The sequence below is a fragment of the Crinia signifera genome, chromosome 12 (genome assembly GCF_055691185.1).
Source record: "Crinia signifera chromosome 12, ASM5569118v1, whole genome shotgun sequence".
NCBI lineage: Eukaryota > Metazoa > Chordata > Amphibia > Anura > Myobatrachidae > Crinia > Crinia signifera.
In genome coordinates this window covers 38,903,314-38,926,756 of record NC_139228.1, presented here as the reverse complement: position 1 = coordinate 38,926,756, position 23,443 = coordinate 38,903,314, and the positions used below count along the sequence as shown (strand labels likewise).

The 23,443-nt window shown below is 41.7% G+C and overlaps 1 protein-coding gene across 4 annotated transcripts in view; it reads right to left on the bottom strand.

Moving 5' to 3' along the window:
- NUMB (NUMB endocytic adaptor protein) overlaps nucleotides 1-23,443 on the bottom strand; it is an 86,602-nt gene that overhangs the window by 8,210 nt on the left and 54,949 nt on the right. For 2 of the 4 annotated variants that reach the window (XM_083166797.1, XM_083166799.1), the window contains exons 3-6: nucleotides 14,516-14,590; nucleotides 9,694-9,726; nucleotides 5,116-5,190; nucleotides 1,430-1,570 (exon numbers count right to left, since the gene is read on the bottom strand). In XM_083166797.1, coding sequence (XP_083022923.1) covers nucleotides 1,430-1,570; nucleotides 5,116-5,190; nucleotides 9,694-9,726; nucleotides 14,516-14,590 — 324 coding nt within the window. The remainder of the gene's footprint in view (nucleotides 1-1,429; nucleotides 1,571-5,115; nucleotides 5,191-9,693; nucleotides 9,727-14,515; nucleotides 14,591-23,443) is intronic. The other 2 variants (XM_083166798.1, XM_083166800.1) reach the window with 1 other exon arrangement.

Here is a 23,443-nt window from a genome sequence, read left to right as displayed (position 1 = left end):
CTGACCAGACAGTGGACAATTAGAACTGCTTTAACGGCAAACAGTGTCCTAAAAACTGTCGACAGCCTTTATAAGAATATTTGGATACAACTATCTCATGGAGGCAGTTTACTAATGGATTACCGGCTATGCTCTAGAATCAATAATGAATAGCCACTATATATATATATATATATATATATATATATATATATATATATATATATATATATATATATATATATATATATATATATATATATATATATATATATATATATATATCTCAGGATCAGGATTACAAGGACAAAAACATTGTATTAATGATCTCCTCTCTTTATTTGGCTTTTTTACTAAATGGACCCATACATTAAATATGTAAATAGTTTTAGGCTACTTGTGTATGGTGAAGTCAACCGGCCTAATGTTACAGTATAGTAAAAAGCAGCTTTCAGGTCTGTCTTTTACGTGGTCATATGTAGGGAATGAAACTGAACAAATCCAGCTGCTTAGCAGTCTAGTAGTAGTTCCCCAATTCACTAATGTGGATTCAGTAACATATTTAGGATGATTTATTCCAAAACCTAATCTTAGGGGTTATCAATGCTGGAAATGCCCCCCATAGTAATCTGATCTAGGCCCCCTACTGCATCCAGGAGACGTCCGTCCTACTCTACATGGCAAACAATGATCCGATTGAACAAGTCAGTACAAATATAACCAGCTGGATAGCTAAAGTTTATACGTGAGGTATAAAGTGAAGCTGGGCACACACTAGCCCAACGTTTATCCAATGCTCCAACTAGTGGGTTGGAAGGAATTCAATTCTGGTAATGTATGGCAGCATATGACAATGAGCAATAAGATTCAAATGCCGGAAAACAGATGAAAACTATCAGTCCGCCATGTTGGTGGAATCAGTCTGTGTTAAACAACTTGTGTGAATGTCCATTTTTGCCCGATTTCTGGTGTTTGAGACCAAATTTCTCATTGTCATTTGCTCCTATATATTTATTTACAGTTTCTTATATAGCGCAGCAGATTCCGTTGCGCTTTACAATAGTAGACAGTGATAAGACAAACTGGGTAACAACAGACAGACTTGGAGGTAGGCGGCCCTGCTGCAAGCTTACAATCTATATATATTACCAGATGCTCCTGGAATGAAGCCATCTATGTTGGCGATTTACAATAAGTAGCTGTATAATCACTAATTGGCTCAAAGTGTCTATCGCAGACTCTGCATGAGTAACCAGGCCAGTCACAGACCTTGTGCAAGGCTTTTGTAGACAGACAGTGGTCCTGCACATACAATAAATATAAATAATGAAAAACTGGAAGACAAAATAGCCTGTCATGTCAAACATTGACTGTAAGATCCTGCTCTATTAAATAGCTTGATAGGAACTACAGAAAGACATACATGTGAGTCAACCATGAGCAGACTAACCGTGTCCTTAACGGCCATGAAGCAGTGGCAGATCCATCTCCTTGTTGTTCCGTCACGACAGATGTAGGAGAACGCCCGGTCGAAATTTCTATCTGGTGCGCAGAAGGACACTTTCTCTATGGTTTGATCTAACAGAAGATCCTTTATTGGGAAGGTAAAGAGCACATTACAAATTAAAAGCTCAAATATTTTGACATTGGTTGAAGAATGTGCATGTTCTATGTAGGAGTAGAATTAATTTGCCATTTAAATTATTTTTTTTAAATGATCCATTTCTGTTGACTTGTAAAGACTCAAAGTACTCAAAGACTCAAAGTACTCCACAGCACAGGACAGCAGGGAAAATAAAGATAATAACCATACAACCCACTAGTAACAAGTAGCTTTACACAAGTGATGGCAACAGACAGAACACAGGCAAGCGCTGGTAACTGGCCCAATTCAGCACTGCCTAGACTCTGTTAACAGCTGCTTCATAGGGAACAGTTGAACATTATTGCAGCTTTTAGGCATTTTTGGACAAGATCATAATTATTTATGCCTCATTTTGACTTGAAATGGCTGGTGCACACTGCATTGTGCACCAGCAATTTTTAGCCATAATCACAGGAGCATGCTCCTGTGACCATTAAGAGCTGGCTGTGGGAGCATGCTCCTGGCAATTTATCTACCACAACACAAAAAAAACCCACCATCGATAAGGCCGCTCAGTGACCATTAGCCAGCGACAATGGCTTCAATCGCCCCGTGTGTACAGGGCTTGACTTTCCTCTACATATCTATTTAAAAATACAGTTGAGTGCTGATGTAAATCTCAATCTCTGTAGTTACATGCTGTAATCTGTGTGGTGGAAGTGGCATAATCTAACAGGACACGCAGATTTCTCACTCACACACATGTGAAGGGGAGAATTGGACTTCTCTCCAACACCATCTTCTCTTACAGTTAGGTCAATGTTTAAAGAGGATGCGTTCATTAGGTCAACAGTGTTAGATAGACAGTTCAAAGGTCGACACGATTTTTTTAAGCTTACAAAAAAAAAAAAAAAAAAAAACCTGTTCACTTTCCCATCCCAGTGGGCCCAGATGGAGAATATAATAGTGTGCTAAGCGTAGCAAGACACTGTCCCAGAGCATGGCAAGGACATTGATCCATGCGAGAGGACGTGGCACACTTATTTAATGTGTCCACCTTCTGTTGTCGACCCAATCCCTTTTATTTGTACTTTATGGCTGTAGAGCGGAATCTGATTACATCATCTAGTACGTCGGCTATGTTTGCTGAATGATAAGTGTTACAGAGTTCATTTACAGCAGAAAATGATGTTTCCTGGATAAACCAAAAACAATCTTTGTGAGTTGCTAATTAATGAGATGTGATTATTACAGGGCCATTAGTATCTGCCTTGCTACCAGTCACTGCTGTTAGCGCTCCCTTTTCCCAGAACACAAACATTGAGCGAGCATCAAACAGGAAACAAACAGGGCCATAACCGTAACATTGCGTATAAAACTACAACACACAAATGGGTATTTACAACTGTCAGTAGCAATATCACAGCAGGGAATGACCGTCTCACTTGGCTAGTAAACATTTGACTCTTCCCTGGCTGGGGTGTGGCTCTCTGCTGTGGTGTTTCTAGCAGTGTGGTCTGTATTTCAGCACATCTTAAACAGGGAAGAGGAACTGCACGGGTTTTGAAAGATTCAGGGTGCTAGAATGAACACTGCTGTATACTTTGCTGTGTATACATAACATTTGACTCACTTTGGCATATCAATTGTCGGTGATTTGCCAACAGAAAGGTGAGTGAATGCCAACAACAGCACAACCTCGCACCTCCATATAAGTGTGCAAGATGTATGGGTGATGTACGTCATATGATGTAGCATTTGGTAGAAATGAATCTTACCCCTGACCTCTTATCCACACCCTGACTTAACTAGCATACAAATAAGGCTTTGATCTGGTCACACCACAGCTTACTATGAATGCAGTGATTAATCTTTTCAGTTTACACTCACAGTGCATTAAGCTTGAGCTCAACCATCTCCCTGAAGTCTGTTAAACAGAACCAGATGCGGTCAGCACTTACAATGGGGGGTTAGTCTGTGGGGTGGGGTGTTTGGCCGCTACAAGGGAGCTTTAGGGTGCCTACGGAGCCCTAACCCTCAGTTACGGGGATTCCGATTCTCTGTTAAGTCTATTCCATGGTTGGTCTTTTGATCCCCACAGCTGGGATATCATATGTATACCAAACAGAACAGAGCACAGGTCAAAAATGCACTTTAAACGGGAGCGTGAAATGCTAGATGGCAAATGGTGAGCACAGGCAGAGTGGGCATAGGAACTGCCCTGACTTATAATGACCAGGAGAGGAGGACAGGAGGAGATGCTGAATGTCAATTATTAAGGTTATAACCAGAGACAAGAAGAGGTTACACAATGATTAGATAGATAGTAGACACAAGCTCCCTGTGATGATGAGAAGCAGAAACACACAAGCTCCGACTCCTTCACCAACATACTGGAAGTGAAGACAGATGGTTGCGTTTTGCAATCAGTACACATCATCTAGAAGAACACATCTTGCTATTTGCAGTTCTCCTTTCTCATTCACGTCATATAATAGATATATATATATATATATATATCTCTCTTTCTATCTATATCTATCTATCTATGATTTCTGTGATGGAACTCCACGTGACAGAGTAAAGCTGGTAAAGGTAATAAAGACGGTGCCCTCCGAAGATTGCAGCAACAGAGCGCTGCCCTTACATGCAGTGGGGGGGGGGGGGACAGCGGCACTCAAATAATAACACAGCAGTCCGGTGTTATACCAACGTTTCAAAGCCGGATGGATTTTTTAACCAAGGTGCTTAAGAGAATATATATATGAAAAAAGTATAGAGGTGCGCTGGTGGAGGTTTCACCCAAACACAATACACTCAGGTAAAACAATATACCGGTATAACAAATTCATTTTATACAATAATGTAAAAACAATTCATACCAATGATCACATCACAATCAATTCGATGTAAGATACCACTTCAACAGGTTTGTCTGAAAGACTCAACAAGTTTCTCCTGAAAGACCCTTTTAGAAGAAACTTGTTGAGTCTTTCAGACAAACCTGTTGGAATTGGTATCTTACATCGAATTGATTGTGATACTTTCGCCTTTCTTTATGTCTATCTTATACCTCTATTAACAGCGAGGTATTTCGAGGCGCAGCTAATCCTACAGCACAGACAAGGTCACAACCCCCCATCTTTTGAGATTTTATATATATACTCATTAACACACCAAAAAAATATAGTATATTCAGATTGAATACAGTATTTGCATGTGTATGGGAAAAATCTAGATGGAGTCCAATTTCAACCAACATATTCCAAGTACCCAATACTGGGGCACTGGGCGTTTCCCTGTGCAAGTCCCACGCCTGCCGAAGATGTTTGCGCATACTCGCAAACACCGACCAACGGGGACGAATTTGAACCTGAGTGATCCATTCTATATCGGCCCCCTGCCTGGAGAACAGAGTTTGGGAACCTCAGGTGTAGACAATCGGCTGGCTGCATTAGGAATATCAGCCCCCAACATACAATGACCGCATGCAGTGTGTACAGTAAGTGACGGTTACACTTACAAATAAAAAAATAAAATAAAGTTGGTACCTTTGTTTTCTCATCCACAACTCTGAGTCCATCAGCTGAAACCCACAGGACGGCCTTGATTGCCTTCTTGCCGGTCTTTAAAAGGAGAGGGAAAGAAAACACTAATTTGTAACGTGGAAGTCAAGAGAAAACCTTTCTCTGTGGACCCAGAATAAGAGTAACCTAACAAAACAAGTCTAGTATAACGTAAGATTGCCTTTGTGCTCCAGACCCATGCTAAGCTTAATTCATACACTAAAGCAGGAGAAAGGTTCAGAAAAGCACCGCAGGTAGAAAGAGAAATAAAAACCTAAAAAAAAAAAAAAAAAAGGATAATTTTTGGAACAGGGAGATACTTCAAACAAAAACCACTACATACTGTACACTTATGAGGATGGAAAGAATTCTGCAGGAAAATTCTTTACCTGGACTGGAGAATCTACCAAAACGTTAGGAGGAGACTGGCACACATGAAAGAATAAGGAGTTACACCACTAGTACCCTTCATCTGAAGAAACCTTGGGGAACACTGTAAAATGGCATCTAGGGAAGATACTGTATTTTGTGTGACTTGTTTATTGTCTTTACCGACTTTTCTGTATATATGGTTATACCAACGGTCAGACGGAGGCCGGATGAAACGTAGAACACATTTCTTCTGTCTCCAATATACTGCTCTTTACATCTACTCATGTTATTTGCTTGGCACTTTGTAAGTTTATGCTACAATAACTAAATTGATGTGTCCTTAAGAAAATTTGATGGTTTAAAAACATTGTTATTTGAATTGATCATTAACAACAGAAGTACTACTGTAGTTCTTACACTTTCTCATATGCTGGTACAGGTTGAGTATCCCGTATCCGAATATCCGTATTATTCGGAAAACCATACATTCCAGAAAGTGAACAAAAAAATGTTTGTTTTTTTTGCTAAAAACTTACTGGGGACATCTGTGACAGCACTACTGAGGGATTGATATGTAACTGGCACTATATATGTGCAAGACAATGATTGCTTGGCATTTAAATTCAGTGCCTGAGATTGTTCACAAACTGTTTCATGTTTTGAAACCTTGTTTTATGCACAAATAAAATATATTTGTGTTTATGTCAAGTGTTTGATGTATATGTACAACCTAAATGCTAGATACCTCAAGATACATCATTGAAATATTAAAATATTCCGAAATACGGAATAATCGGTTATCCAAAATTCTCCTGGTCCCGAGCATTTTGGATAAGGGATACTCAACCTGTACCTGTACATATTTATAATGCAGGAAATGAAAAAGGGGACATATGTAGTTAAGAGTATTTTTCTTTTCTTTTCCCCCCCCCTGGAATTTAATAAAGGAAACCAAACGAGATTGGCCTTCAGCACTCTGCTAACTAATGTAGTATACACGGGGCGATCGTTGCCCTATCTTTAAGCGATCTGACAAATCACATCATGTGTAGTCCCCCAGAATCGGCGATGCGTGGCACAGTCGCCGGGCTAGATTTATAATGCATGCGGTAACGGATATTGCACATAACTGATTAGAAGGCTGATATTTAACCATAATTTACTTAAAATTTCCCCCCTAAATTACTCAATAAGAAACTTTTGGACTGGGGGTACGACTAAAACAATGTTGATACTCTAGGGCGCCGTGATTCCAAAAAGTTTGGGAACCACTTCTGAATCTAAAAGTCTACCTAGATGCCATTTGTACAGTGAACATAGAACCGTCACCATAGCTTTTTTTAACAGCATAAAGCTCAACACTAAAATTCCTGCAGATATACAGTGATCAGCGACACTGCCCCCTGACCTCGAGGCAGAGACTCCTGCAGCTGTTCAGTGATCAGCGACACACCCAGAATTACTCCACTTGTCATTATGAAGAAGGAGGAGGCGATAGAAAGATCTAGTGTATTTGTATGTAGATTTTAGGCAAAAGCAATTACAAAATTGAATCAGCGCATCGTTGCGAAGATAAGACAAAGGTGATTAGGAAGAATTGAGGCATAATAATTATGTATCTATTTTAAAATCAAATTAGCAATTTACTACAAAGACTATTTAATGTACACAAAATATTTCCCCCATTTATACAGGACTTGAGATTCCTATGAACCAGCAGTAATTGTTATGCAGACAATATTATTAAAATGAGAAACACCTATTTTTGGGAAACCGTGCCCTACCACAGCCAGGTGGGGTGCAGTGCTGCATGATTCAGGGAGATACAGGTACATAGACCAGTACCCTTTGTGAGGCTGAACTTCTGCTCCACCAGCAGAACTACCAATCTTTTAGTGGCAGTAAGTAACATTGCTTACCATCTTTGCTTCTATACAAAGCCCCCCCCCCCCCCCACGCTAAGGAAACTGAACTGATCAGGTGATCTAGGTGGGTTTAGCCAATTTATACATCTAAACACTGATCCATTTGGACACTAGTTAGGTGCCATTACTACAATAAATTGAATACAGCCCGACCTAAAGAAATAGGTCAGAACGAGAGTTCTCCCTAAACCTCCTGTACTAGATAACCTTACAATATAGCATGGACAAAGGTGCTATGCACTGGTTTCTACTGCACCTCTTTGCTATATGACTTGGTGCCCAGCAAGGTGGCATAGAACCAGGAGGATGCTTCTATTCAGCAGTGTGTCAAGTATTGTATGGGCTTCCATATAGGAGGCCCAGCTCTAACCTCCCGCACCAGATTGTCTCATTTATCCTACAGTAGGTGCTTTGGAGCTGTGCCGATGAGGTAATGGGTATAGGTGCCCATGGTATCATGTGTGATCGCTAGGTTAGGCCTATATATACAGTAACTATACCAGCACAGGGAGTCCATAATATCACATGTGCCCTGCTGGATTATAGAGTCCTTTATCATCGCAGGAGGTGACATTTAGCAGTGAAATTGCTGGGCAAATTGATGAAGCCGCTAATTAAAGTCCTATACATATAAGTTTAAGGCCATTTCCAAATGATGTATCGTTTATTTACCATTCTTTTGTACTTTTTATGGTATTTAGATTAAACCAAAAAGCAGAAGAGCCTACAGTAGGTGTAAATTTACTAAAGCTTGTAAAAATGATAACCGGAGCGGTTGCCCATAGCAACCAATCATTTTCTATCATTTCTCTATTGCAAACTAAAACATTTACAGGCAGAATCTGCTTAGTTGCTATGGGCAACATCACCGCTCTTCATTTTTACAAGCTTTATTGAATGTACCCTCTATTTTCAGGCGATGACTCATGGGATCACGGGTGAAGTTCCCGGACACACTGCAGGAATACGAGGAGCTACGAGGGACGGTTATTGGGGCTTTTAATTTGAATGCAGCACAATTCCCACAAATGCTGGCTTCTGAGGGATTATTGGATAGGCCCAGGAGGATTCATTACACAAATTACTGCAGCCAATAGGATGCTCCGCTTATTTTATTTTTAAACACTGGGGCTAGAGCAGGATTCAGTTAGCGGTGAGATTGCCAAAAATATCTCAACACATGTTAAAAGCCCATAGCTGCAAATTTCTGCTAGTCCAATAGAAACAAGTTACTGGAAGTCACAGTGGGAGTTAATGAGGATCTCAATGGCCGCTCTGTACTAGGAGAGAATTAGGGGGAAATGCTTATTCTGACATTTTAAATTACAGGACACAGGGCCTGATTCAAAGATGGATACAGGTATTGTGTACCATGCAGATTCCAAATTAATGGCACATGCCTTGCATTGTCACCCATAGTGACCCTCTTTCTCTGCAGATTGATAGGCAGCAGTGTTGAGCAGGTAGAGAGGGGGTTACATTCCTAGAAACCGGGGCAAGTTACAAGGCAGACTCTCTCACCTCACAGCCCCCACTTCCATTGGCCATCCTTCTGGGGGGATTCATCGCAATATGCGTCTCTTCTACTGGGAAGTCTCAGACAGACCCTCCTAGATACTGGATAGAAGTGCACTGCTGCCTACATGCAGCTTTGAACTTCCATCCATCTATTTTTAAATTAGGCTTAAAGTGCATGGGACAGTGCTTCCAATGCATAATGGAGTTACTTGAAACTGTAGATAATAATGTGGATTCTATGCGCCTGCACACACAATGTAGGAGTGGCTCCGGTACCATAATAGCGCATGCTGTAGTATCTAGGTTTCTTTATTTACACAAATCCGAACATATATATATTAAGGTTTCTTTGCAGGCTCGATTATTACAGTTTACAGCTTCACGTTGACTGCCCATATATTGTAGAAATATATCCTTTAAAACTATCATCTGCAATATATTTGATTTATTTTGTTAAAAGAAGGCAATTCAACACTCAGGGAAGGTAGTGGTGGGCGAGTCTTTAATTTCCAGTTGTAATGCGGAGGCTCTCCCTGGCATATCTGCGAGCATTGTGAAGTGTAGGAACTTTCCCACTTCTAGGCCAAGCTTTTTTTTTTTAAAGAATGATGGTCTACACAAAATAACTAACCTCAACATTGCAGGGATTACAAAGTGAAGGCATACAACATCAAACGCTATGTAGAGACAGTTCTATACCAGTGTGTAACTCCTTATAAATTTAATCACAAATCGCATTGGAACTTACTTTTGCAAAGAAGCCTTTGAAGAATTTCCTTTCCTGGAGGAACAGGGGAGGGGACAAGTCGAGCACTATTATTGCTGGAAGCTACAAATCTCCCAAGGTTTTAAATCATCATGCATCAAGGACAGTGCAGGAAGTATTAGTAAGCTCTATAAGAGAAGGAGCAAGTAGGAGGCACTGCTCCCTATGACCAAGCACGGGAAAGAAGGGGTTATTCTAAAGGTTGTGTCTGGGGCAGGCAAATGCTGCCATAAGAGAAAGGAAGAAAATCAAGCGGCACCCTGTTATTTCCCATGCAAGAAATAAACCAATCTTCACAGCTCTGTATCCAATTCCTTTCAGTGAGTAACTTGGCAGTTTGTTATAGGCAAGTACGTTATTACTTTTTTTGTTTTCTAAATGTTAATGTTGTTTTGTTCTACAGCACTCGTTTCATTGTGTCAATGCAAATTTTTTTTTTGTTTATCTATATAGGACATTCGCGTTAACTTGCATAGAACTTAAAGAGCAATCGTCCAGTATAGTTTGAGGAGTAATAGTACAGAATGACTTCTCAGATCCAGTCCTTGGGACACACTACAGCGCATGTTTTCTATAACTCCTTCCTGGGGCACAGGTGCATTCATAGCTCAGTATGTTTTCGAACTCCAGGTCTCAGGGAACCCTACAGTGCTTGTTCTGCAGATCTCTGTAGTGACTTAACTAGCACCATGTGTGAATTGGGAACCGCTGTCCTAGATGGTGCAATAGTGTATTTCTTACTGGCCAGTAATTAATACAATCTTGCACCATCTAGGGCAGTGGTTCCCAATATAGGGTACTTGTACCCCCCGGGGAGTACACTGCAGACTGGTTGGGATACTTGACAATAACATTGTTAATGGCGGAAGAAGTGGTCTCCCGATGGCGGAAGTAGTCCCCCATTACCGTGGAGATAAACCACGTTGCATCACTTCTGAATCCGTCTGCAGTGTCATCAGCGTCTCCTCGTGTTTTTGCCCAACCAGCGATCCACTGGGAGCTATCCACGCTGCCTTTAGATATCAGCAATCATCAGCCCCGCACTAACACAGGAGGAGAAAGCAGCAGCATTAATACTACAGGCGTCAGCGGGAACCCCGGAGACTGTACACATAGGATTCCTGACCACACACTACTCCTTAGTATAAGGGCACGCATACCGCTCACTTCCACTCGTAACATAGTGGGGATATTTCAAATTGAGAGGAAAGGGTACTCATAAATGAAAGCTTGGGATCCGCTGATTTGGGAGATCTGTAAAATGTGAATGATCTGAGGACTGCATTTACTGACAGACACCTTTTATACAAGTTCCACAAGTGGTTCTAGTAATTTCTCCTGAATTTCTCTGAGACCTGGAAAACATACATGTTTAGCTTGTCCCGAGGATTGGATTTAGAGTACAGGCAGTTTGGCAACAAGAGAGATGTATATTGGTAAGAATTCAATTAACAACTTGATTCTGTTATTCAAGTCACTAAAAGTACTTTTTTTTTTAAAATTAAGGACCTAGAAGATTTGAGTGAGCCGAAAAAGCAAACCAACTCCAACTGTGAACGTTTAAAACTGTAATATTGCATGTATCCATTTGCTGACACAATGTAACAAGTGTGCAAACCAGGCACAATCTAGGAGTGCAAAGTACGCCCACATCTAATGTGTGTTCTGAACCGCTCTCCTAGTTGCGCTGGTAATATCTGAACTACACTACCAAGTTCCTGGTTGAAAGAAAAAATGCAAAATGTTATTTTACAATATAAAATTTGTTATTAAAAACCAACCACACATTGAGACAAGGCAGCAGAAGGCAACTAACTAACTATGTTTATAAGTAATTAGTAAAGAAATACAGATAGGAACTGCCGGAAAGCATTCATGATGAATGAACCTTCATTAAAACTTCCTATGATAAAATAGATTTTATTCTTATTAAAATAAAGTCTAAAATGTCTTTGTCGTCACACCATCTAGATGCATTTCAACTAGGGGCACAGGGTCACGGCGCTGTAACCGGCGGGAGCTGTAGGATGGATACAGGGGGCGGCGAGGTGGTATCTGGGCAGCATAAAGCACCCGGGGGCTATGGGTGCAGTGGCGGAGTAGGCCGTCCGCAGTGTCTGGGAAGTGCTGAGTGAGTGGAGAGCAGCTGCAGAATTTGAAAAATCAAATCTTTTATGTTTTCTTTACATATTAGAAAGAACAGGAGGTGTGCAGTTATGACATTACCAGTGTACACTTTGTAATTACACAACTATCACAGGATATCCGGTCTATGAATTAAAAATGCATTTAAAAAACAATTTGAAGTCTCAGTGAATAGCGGTGTAATACAATCCCCATTGCACATGACAATACAACTGGTCTGTAGAGTAAGGTCGTGAAAGTATTCTATTCCCTAGATAAGGCAAGATGAAGTGTTCATCTCAAATTTAGGGGAATGATAATTACATTTGGTCAATTTAGATTATCATAAGTATTTTGTATTAAATACAAGGCTATATCTGCAACATGTACATGTAAGATAGAACTGTGCCTATTCGCTCAAAGTCGTGTGACGCCATCAAGCTCTGTTTGGGATTTACGCTGTGCTCGCCGAACCCTGCTTCTGAGAAGATTAATTCATTCCTCTTGAACGGCTTTAAGCACAGCAGTATCCGAAGGGCTCAGAAACAAGCGGATACAATATACACCTCAGGCAGAGAGAATATAATGTAAGTATGTCATGAATCTGTTAGGACATATAATGAGAAAGAAGGAGCCTTCTGCTGCCAAGTTCAACGACCCTGCAATTCATCACACTCCTACACAAAGTCAGTCTGCAGCGAGCAGATGCTAAGGACATTTCACCACATCTTCCTATTTTCAGGGTGACAGTTAATCGTTAATATTATTCCAAGAGCAGCGCGGGTTAAAGCGAGATTCACTTGGAAAACCAACTTCAGCAGAGTTAAAAACAAAAGAAAACGAGTAGTCATGCAAGATTGATTATCTTTAAAAATAAACTACTGTATATGATGGTTAATTGTTATATTTGAAAACACAAGGAAAATCATTAATTATGATTCTTTATTAAACCTGCTAAAAACAAAAAAATATATTAAACATGTCATACATGTATAAGAAGCACAACAGACATACATGAAAAAGGGACAGCACAGGGTGGGAATACTATTATGTACTGTATACCTGACTTATCGCTTCTGCACCTTGCATTAGTAAAACCCCTGTCCTTTTCGTGTATCTTACAGAACTGACACTTAGCAGTATCAAGGCAACACACATATATTAGACACTTCTCCCGCCATCTAGTCTTTTGTATAACAATAAAACGTACAGAAAAAAGTTGTTCCAAAATCAATATGTGGGTCTTTGAAAGAATAAAACAGACAAACATAGGGCTTGCCTTTCATTTCATGCTCTTTTATACATGCCCAGCAGATGCAATTATATGGAGATAGCAGCCAATAAGCAAAGCATTGAAGGGTACAACTCGTCAAAGCTGCTCTGTGTTCAGAAGGAAGGTATATGTATTTGAAGCAGCATTTCTCAGGTTCTAGGTCTTGCAATATACATTCATCTCCGTACTGTGCATTAAACAGAATATTTAATTGTTTTTAAAGTCCATTAAGGGAAAAAAACTCCAGCTCTGTTATCCCATTGCAATACAGGTAGTCTCCCGTATCCGGAGATCTCATATCTGAAATATTTTTTGCATAAGAGAGAGATGTTTTTTGTTTTTTTTTTGAATATTTCGGAGAGAGATAGATATAGATAGATATATAGATAGAGATATATATATATATAGATAGATAGATAGATAGATAGATATATTTACCTGCCCCATCATACTTACCAACAAGACCCCCAATGTCCACGGCAGCCTTCAGGATCTTCTTCAGCGGTCCCAAGAATGCATTGCGCGGCGTGCCTGAAAACTCGCGCAATGCACATCTGGGACCGCTGAAGAAGTTCCATGAAGGCCGCCGTGGGACAATCGGAGGGACCAGGTAAGTATGTTATAACAAAAAAAAAAAAAACACATAAAAATCCCTTAGCCAAAATGCTTGTGGTCCCAAGCATTTGGTATAAGGGATACTCAACCTGTACTTAAAATATATAGCTATGCCTTGCTTGCTCAAAATAGAATATGTAAATGGACTCAGCTGTAGTGACTTCTTTTTGTGTGGTATGAACACATGGACCTAGGGGCTTATGGGTATCACAATCACCCACGTCTGAATGGATTACTGCATGCCTGCAATGTGTGTGCTGTAATAGCACCATGCAGTCTATTAGTGGAGTGTGGGCCCTGACTACTGCACTTTGAGAACGTGAGACTATTTTACCAGTATGGATGGTGTCCTACATAGGACACATGTAGAACATTTTAGTTATACATAAAATGGGAGGTCATCCCTTTCTCTAGTTTATTGAGCTTTAAGAAAAGCATGATCTTGTGGGTAAAGAATTTACTTAAAATGATAGCATTATACAGTATAGCTTCCTTTTAAATCTATTCTCCTAAAAAGGGATGACTTGTGTATTGCACTGTGATGTAGCGTGTTGTTTCACTGAACCTTACCCATGACAATTTATATGCAGGGCAGAAAGTCTCATCGTACTCCAAAAACCCTATCCATGTAGGTCACGTAGGATTGGTTAATTCTCGCACACACAGGCGGTGATGTCACAACAAAAGTACTGCCTGTAATTTCAGCTTTTTGGCTCACATGGAGATACCATCTAAAGGATTAATATTAGCAGGAATGTAGGTGTCTAAATCAAGGTAATATAAAATACATACTGATTTCAGTCTTTTCACTGCATCTTCACAGATGTGCATCCCCCGCGATTCATCCACCTCCACATGTCCCAGATACTAATGAGAAAGAGTGGGGAGAAACCAATGAATCGTTACGATCATTACAGAAAATTAAAAAATTCAGACACAGAATAATTAACTACATATATACATACACATTTTTATATATGATAGAGAGTGCTAGTATAGTCCACCACCCTCAAGTTTTTCACCAAAGAATCAGAATCATCTTTATTGGCCAGGTATACTTGCTTATGCTTGGAATTTTTTGTGGTAACAGTGCAGTATCAATCAGGGAACACAAAGGGGGTGGGAAGAGAGGCATAAACATACATCACATACATTTCACATATATCTAGAACAGTTTGAGTTAGTATTTAGTACGTTCAATACGGTTTAGATGGTGGACAGCTATTGGGAAGAAGCCTTTTGTAGTTCTTGTCGTCTTCGCTGGGATGGACCTAAAACGTCTGCCTGACGGAAGGGGTTCAAACAGGTTGTGGCCAGGGTGTAGCTTGTCCGCCAATATGTCTCTTCATATTATACAGCACACTTCAGAGTAAGCAACATGCTTGTCGGAAGTTAAAGGCCCCCATCCACTAGCGCAATATGGCCTGTTTGCGTGCAATTGCGACGGATTGCTCGAAAACTGGCAAATCGCAGCTGCTTTTCGTGTGATTACGATGCAGTGGGTGAGTGTCCTACTTGAAATACAATTAAATACTATTCAGTGCTCAACTTAAAATACTAGATTTGTGTTGCTACCAAAACAGACTCTGAAAGTATATATTTCCAAAAAAAAAAAAAAAATCAATAAATGCACATAGTACTTCTAAGGGTAAAACTAAAGAAGCTGTGAACATATAGGCACACTATTACATGCTCCTTCTTTGTCCACATGGATACTGAACTATGAAAAACCGCCTCATTACAAAAAGAAAACCACGTCAACCTTTTCCATATTCGACCTACTGATTTTGTTGACCATGTCAACATTTTTAGTGTGTTGACTTAATTACGGTCAACCGCAACGCATGCAGAAAATGGCCAGGCAGGCTGCAGGCTGGCTACAAGAAGCAGAGTCATGTGATAACTCACCACTAATCCCTGGAATGACATTCTGAGGATTGGAGTGGATTGGCTATAAGGATCCTCCTTCTAAATAACACGAAAATGACTCTTCTATATAGTAGCTCTATAGACAATAAGCTATGCATGGATAGCCCAAATCAGACAGATGCTCCAAAGAGACACCTGTTCCCTTGTCTGCATATGGCTGCAGCCTATGATCATATAAGACTACTTGCTGCAGCTGCTGCTACTACTGCTGCTACTACTGCTGCAGTAAATTCCCATTTTAGAGAAATGAGGAGCGAGGTGCTTCTTCAGAAGCATTGTGGTAAAGTTCCATTCAAAAGGTTGGTATGGGGTCCACCAAGTTCAGTTATGCCCTTGGCAGCAAGTAACATTAAAAAAGGTTCATATTTCATCCCTAGGAGCACTGCTACTTCAAAGAGCTACACACTGTACAAGATAACATGGTCAAGCAGCAAACAAAATGAGCCTTTCATTAAAGTCTGAATCAGAGGTGACCTTGAGACGTTATGCAACTGCCTATACAAATTCCCCCCGTGTACATCTTTATGGCTAAAGGCCTCAAACGCCCACTTTCAGCATCCATATACATGAATACCGATTAGTCCTTAGACACCACTATCAGTAACAACCCTGAAACTTACACCCGGCCTAATGACAGGTATGGTTTCTCCATCAGTATATATGGCCCACTATGTGTGTGTGTATATACCACCACTTTCATCATCTCGCCACAACAGACCCACTGAACAGACCATTTTCTGCATTCAGTACCAGCACCTGAGACTCCGCACAGAGACAATTGGAATGCATACATATAAAAATAGCTGAAAACATCGGAAATATGTACACCTCTGAATTAAGCCGTTAGTTTCGGATTTAATACAAAAGCTTGTTGACTACAAAATCCTGAAAATTACGAAAAAGGATGGAAATGAACCATTGCGGTTACTAAGGCATGAGTAAAGGTAGTCACAAAGATAAGATCCTCAGACAGTGAGCTGCAGCGAGAGCACTGATAAAACATTTAATGAGGAATACCAAGGGAGGTGTGATAAAAGACCAGTCATTTCCAATCCATAAATCCAAACATTCGTCATAGCTTTACTCAACATTTGGAAGAAAAACAATTAGCCCTCTTCATATCGCATTGCGCCAACAGGAATAAGTTTATTTTCCTGTTATTCGCTAATGAATTTAAAAGGGAAGTGGAACCACCCATCCAGACATGATACTGAGCTGCGATCTCCCTTATTTTTGTTAGGTGATGTCATTTATTTAAGCAAGGGTTAGTGTACACTTACATAACTCTTGCTATTGTGAAACCACTGTAATAAAAGGTGAAGTATAGGAGGAAGTGGAATGATGTACATAACAGCCGCATGCTCACATTAAATCCAACGCAAAACCAGTTCTATTTTCTCAACTAAGAAAATTTCAAAGAGGGTCAGAAAAACTGAATATCCTGGTGTAGTGTACTTAGCGATAAATCCCTTTCTCGGATTCCCTAGGGGACAGTGGAGAGTTATTTACGGTGGGGTATAGGTGGGTGAAAAATGCTCAATCCCGGGATTGGCATCCCTAATAATAAAAAACGCCCTAGCCACCCACTATTTACTTACATTTGCAGAGGTTGCTGACTGGGCGGCCGGGCCAATTGGGTGGCCTGCAGCCAGGTATGCTGAGTGGCTGGGTGGCCGGGAAGGCTGGCTGGGCGGGCGGCTGGCTGAGGCGGGCTGTGCCCTGCGCAGCATGACCTCTGACCTAGTCCCGCTGCGCAGGCCGCATGCCGGGTATGGGAGAAGCCACTGCGCATGCGCAGTCTAAACCCAAAATCCCGGCGTTTTGGGGGCCAAATCCCGGAATCCCGCCGATCACGGGAATGGCCACCCTAGATCTGGGTACTTTAAACTTAAATGTGTGTGGCAGGCCCCTCTATGCCCCTTCCCCAGACCAGTTAATAAAACTGTGGGAAGAGAGCAACGTAGACCAGTCTGGCTCTGTCCCCCATCTGCGCTGTGTAGTGCACAATGCGGCCGTGATTGTCGGTAGCTGCGGGATGAGAAAACGTACACTAAATAGTGCCTCTGCTCCTCCCACTCTAATATGCTGCCAACCAAATACCTAAGATCCCCAACTAGCCAGGGACCACGTGTACATAACACCAGAGCCTTCAGCCTTGCTGCTAGAGGTGGTAGGCTCCATATCTGTAGGTGCTGCTGTATGAAGCTCCCACAGGGCAGGCTTAACGGGGGCAAACGGTGAGACTGTTCATAGCTACTATAAGTTTTAAATTAAACAAAATAAAGAAAATAAAAAAATACTCTGGTGCTCCAGAGTTATACGGTCTACACACATGCCGATCAAGGCATTTTCTAAGCGATTTTGCTTATTTTGGAAAAGTCGCTTATAAAATACATTGGTGTGTGTGTGGGGGCTATAGCGACAGTAATGCACATCCTCGCGTGTCGCTGGCCGAGATTGATGAACAGTGTCCATCAATATCAGCATCGCCAGGGTTCTCTCACAGGAGAACGCTGGCACTGTCCGCTCGCTCTGTGTGCGGGCTGTCAGCTGTGTGTGCTGAGCGACAGAGGAGCAGAACAGCCCGACCTAGCATAGCTAGGTTGCCCTACAAACATCGGTATGTGTGTAGGGCCCATTAGTGTGCAGCTCTACCAGGCACATGAGCCTGGGGGAGGGGCATAGAGGGGGGGGGGGTGGGGGGAGAATGAGCCACTTACACAAATTTAAAATGAAAGTGCCCAGCTCCACTGATCACCCATCTATACCCCACCATTAAATGACTATCCAGTGTTCCCTATGAATGAAAGATAAAATAACCTTGCTTTAAACAACAGATCAATTCAGGACATTTTTACAAAACAATTACTGCAGCACAGTGGTGGCAGGTACGGCTTCCCATTGCATAAACATATTTTATCTTTATCTCCATATCGCTACCGCTTGTCTGACAAACTGAAAAGTTGCATTACTATTTCTTCTCCATTTACTTATATCAAGCAAAATGCATCGTTCTACAAACTGGTTAATCCCATATCTAGAGGCTTCTGTATTTAAAAAAAACACAAAGAAACACAATCTGATTAAATTCGCTATTGGACATTGTTGGGCCCTTTCCTCTTCCTGCTAGCTGGCAATATAATGGAAAGCCTCACAAATGTTTTAAGCCATGCTTAACAGAATTTGGATCATAGAAATGAAGTTCATGTTTAGCTTCTTCGTAACTCACTCATGTCTTCCTCCAAGACTTGGGGACAGTAGACATGTGTGTCCACTCCCTCTTACACACCTCAGACCAAAAGTAACTGGGTGTGGTATAGGGTACCGACAGTCGGGATCCCAACATTCATTATCCCGACTGGCCGGACCCAGACAGCATGGTGAGTGCAACAAAGCCCCTATTCTATTCTCCCTCTATGGGGGTTGTGGACCCCCACGAGGGAGAATAGCCGTGGCCGTCGGGCCCCGTGTGTTGGGGTTTTGACTGTCGAAATCCCGACGTTGGGTAAATGACTGTCGGGATCCCGTCCGGCACCCAAGCACTACTTGGTGACTGCTACACTAACATTGCATTCTTGGAGCAAGTGCAATTTGAAGAGCTGAATTACTTGGAGAAGCTTGCGGCCAGTACCCCTCTGCATGCTGGCCCAGTCGGTGGATGCCGAGTGCCGCACCAGTCTCCCTCAGTGTTTGTGATACACCCTTTGACTGCTGCGGTTAACATTACATCTCTGCAGACAGCAGTAATCGATACCCCGATCCGCCTGGAAAGTCTACAGCTATTATTATTCTACACGCTGGTTCACTCTGCAATATCACTCTTCTTCTCCAGCTACTCTACACTAATATAAAGCATGGGTCCTCAAACTGCGGCCCTCCAGATGTTGTGAAACTACAATTCCCAGCATGCCTTGCCACAGTTTTAACACTCCCTTATAGGAAAACTGTGGCAAGGCATGCTGGGATTTGTAGTTTAACCACATCTGGAGGGCCACAGTTTGAGGACCCATGATATAAAGGATCCTGACTTTGGGTCTACATGCATTAGGTTGACAGCCAACAGGTCATCCATCATTGGTCGCCATGGTCAATCCGTTGACATGAGTTTTTCACTTTTTTTCATATTTTATCACTGACGTGGACTCTGCAGTGGTCGTGGAGCGAGGCACCTGAACTGAAGCAAGGAGAGCAAGTGGGAATAGTAAAGTGTGGGGAGTGCAGAAAAGTGTAAAGCACATGGCCTAAAGCATGGAGCGAAAAGCGAGGGTACGCGGTACACTAATTGGGCTAAAGGTGCTCAAAAGTAAAGTCACACCAAAAATGTGGTCATGTTGACAATTTCATGTGTTGATTACTTCCTCATCTTGACCTTTTCAGCATCGACCGAATTACGATTGACTCTATGATCAGTACCCTAATTTATTGCCTCTAAAACAGAATCAACAAATGTCATGTTGCTCCCCCCCCCCTCCCAATGTGTCTATCTGAAAAGTTTTGTTTAATTTATCCTGATTATCAAAACGACACTAGAAAACGAAGGGTACAAATCACAGGGATGCGGTCATTAGGTAAGAAATGTCGACACTCCTTAGGTCGACACCAGAAGGTTGACAGGGACTGTAGGTCGACAGGGTCCTTAGATCAACCGGCAGAAGGTCGACACATTTTTTTTTTATTTTTCCCAACTGTGGTTCCGGAACAGGCGGTAGTTCATGCCCTACCATCCACTAGGGCACAGAGGGAGAATAGAATAGTGTGCCGCGCCTAGCGAGGCACTGTGCCCAAAGCATGGTGCGAGCAGCGAGTGATGCGAGGGGCTGCCGTACACTCAGACAGTGTCCAGAACTAGATGTCTAGATCTAGATGCCTTAAAAAAAAAAACAAGAATTTTTTTTTTGACCTTCTGCATAGTCGACCTTCCACCCTGTCGACCTTCTGGTGTTGATTTAAGGAATGTCAACCTTTCTTGGGTCGACCTAACCATCCATACCCAAATCACAGTGCTAAAGATTACAGTGCTGCTTTCCACATCTACTGAGAAACATAGTCAAAACAGAGCTCTGAAGAAGGACGCTTTCATCAGGACTTGAGAATTTGCAGAAATAAGTTTATACCGTGAACCACTGTTCTCTGTGTATCTCTGATATTTTGTAATTAGTATAATTTTTATTCTGACACAGAGATAGTGTGTGTCACTCTGTTTTTATTATGTTGCCAATGTGTCTTTAGGGACTTAGTAAATGTATTGTTTCTCTGGGATTGTCCAATTTCACACTCGCATACACACCATACAATTTTAGATATGTTTTTCTGCAGATATTGTTGATAAATTTAACGTAGAGCTCTGCAGTGTGCAGCTTTATGTCTTTATACTGAATTTCCACAGAAATAAGTGTAACAATGTATACAAGTCCCCAGGGGGAATTAACGGCTTTTCTTTCTTTCTTTATTTGTTGCCGTTTACGGTTAGCTGCAGCTCACTGGCTTTGCAGCATACAGTCTCAGCCACCTTAGATTCTTTGTGGCTTGTTATACAATTTCTCAGTTGCATACACACCATACAATTTTTAATTGGTTAGACAATTTCTTGGTTTCTTGCAGATATTGTTAATAAATTTTAACATAGAACCCTGCAGTATGCTGTTTTGTGTATTTGTAATGAATTTCCACCAAAGAATAACTGTGACAGTTTATACAAGTCCCCCCGGATGTATTAGCGGCTTTTATTTATTTATTTCCGTCCTCCGTGTTCTGCTAGCTGCAGCTTACAAGCTTTGTAGCATACAGTCTAAGTCACTATAGGTACTTTGTGACTGCGACTAGGGCTTGGATATGCCCCGTTCTTTAGTCGCAGGTACCGTGATTGGCTGTTATCTCCCCTCTACTGCGGAGGCGGGCAGTGTCACGGATAGTCTGTGAGCCGGCTATTCAGCAATGCTATAGCACCGCTCACACTCTCCCATCGCCCGTCCTGTACAGACTAAGAGGTAACAGAGGGGACCTGTGATACACTAATATTTTACAGATATTTCTCCCTCACAACATGGTTCTTTACAGACAATATATACACAATTTAATTCAGTGACAGTGGCCCTATGAGCCGACGGCCGTTTCACCTAACAAGGCCTTTACATTCTCCCTAAACCAAGCCGCAGAAGCGGCTCATCCCCACTCCGTGCCGCACTGGTGGCTATTTGCAGATCTGGACCTTAGATGACATAAGACCGGGCAGAGGCCAATAGGTAAGCGGCGGTCACCGCTACTACATACCATTGTAACATTGCTATTATTTCAGCTGTCACACCAAAAAACGGCAGTTTCTCTCCCCACTTTTGTCTTTTTCTCTGGCTCTATACTCGATCATTATTTTTCCATCTACCTACTCACGCAGATAGGAGGCAGGTGCCGCTCATCTGCTACCAAAGCTTGAATCTTATAGCACATAACAGAAAGCAGCACACCTACCCCCAAGAGTAAGACGCCTATTTTTACTATTTCCCTCTTACACATCCCTTTCCTTAGGGGTACTCTCATCTCCAAAAAGTATTGATTAGCACTTAACCCTGCACTGTTACCATAGCAACAGGGTATTTGCACTACTAAAAAGGAGAAAGCAGACACCCCACTTTTCCTAACTCAGACACTCTGTACATACAGCCAAAAATTGCCGAATGCTCACTGACTCTCAGGGAACCAGGACGGTTGAGAGATTCAGCAGCAGCTTCCTCAATCTTTACAACTGTGAGTGTCACTTATCTCTGATATATATCTTTATTTTTTGACACCCCCTTTCTTGTAACGGTTACCTACGCAATTTGATACCTAGATTGGCTCTGTATCTCAGACTTTGTCACACTAAGCAGCTTGGCATAACTAATTGATTTATAATGGGCTCATCCGAGACTGCTTAGGCTAAAAGGGATAACATCCGGACTGCACCAGAGGAGAACAACTTCTCTCTGGCTAAATACTTTAATATAGATATTTCGCTTATTACTTCCTTACCACAGGTGATAGGAACAAGAGAATTTAAATCTGAAACCCGGCTGATCTATAATAATAATAATAATAGCCTTGATTGTCTGATCATTGTTGTTTCCTATCTGATTACTCCTGTGTGTTATATTAACAGTTGAATACAAATTTATTCTATAATAGTTAATACCATTCAACTGTTCATCTTTAATGTTTGATGTTGTCTGTCTGTATGTCCATTAACATTTTAAACGTCTCCATTAAAAGTTCAATTTTATTAAAAACCTTTTTGACATTTAAGGAGTGCCCTCAGACAAAAGAGAGTACTTTTCTTCTTTCACTCTCAATACATTCTCCCTAATGTGTCTGGATTATAATGCTGCTAAGTGAGGAGACAAGATGGCTGCCATTGTTTATTTAACCCCTTCAGTGGTGGGTTTTTTTTTTTTTTAAAAACCCACCACCGCCTACCTGGGTCCGGGCAGCGCCGCTGAACTGTCACTCAGCGGCTGCCCGAACCTGCGCCCCCCCAGCACTGCGTCCCTTTCCCTGGCAGCCGGCTTGTCATAAGCCGGCGCCGGGGACTTCATACAAAACCCGGAGTGGAGGGGGGGAGGAGGAGGGAGCCAGAGGCGCCGCAGAGGGGAGGGAGCCGGGAAGCACAGAAGCTGCCTGAGTTCAGTGAGTGAACTCAGCAGCGCTGCCCGGCTGTAAACAGTGGCAATCCCGAGAATTTTCTGGGCTTGCCAGACTGGGCACTGAGGCACAGCCCGGAAAATTCTCGGGATTGCCACTGAAGAGGTTAAACAACACTAT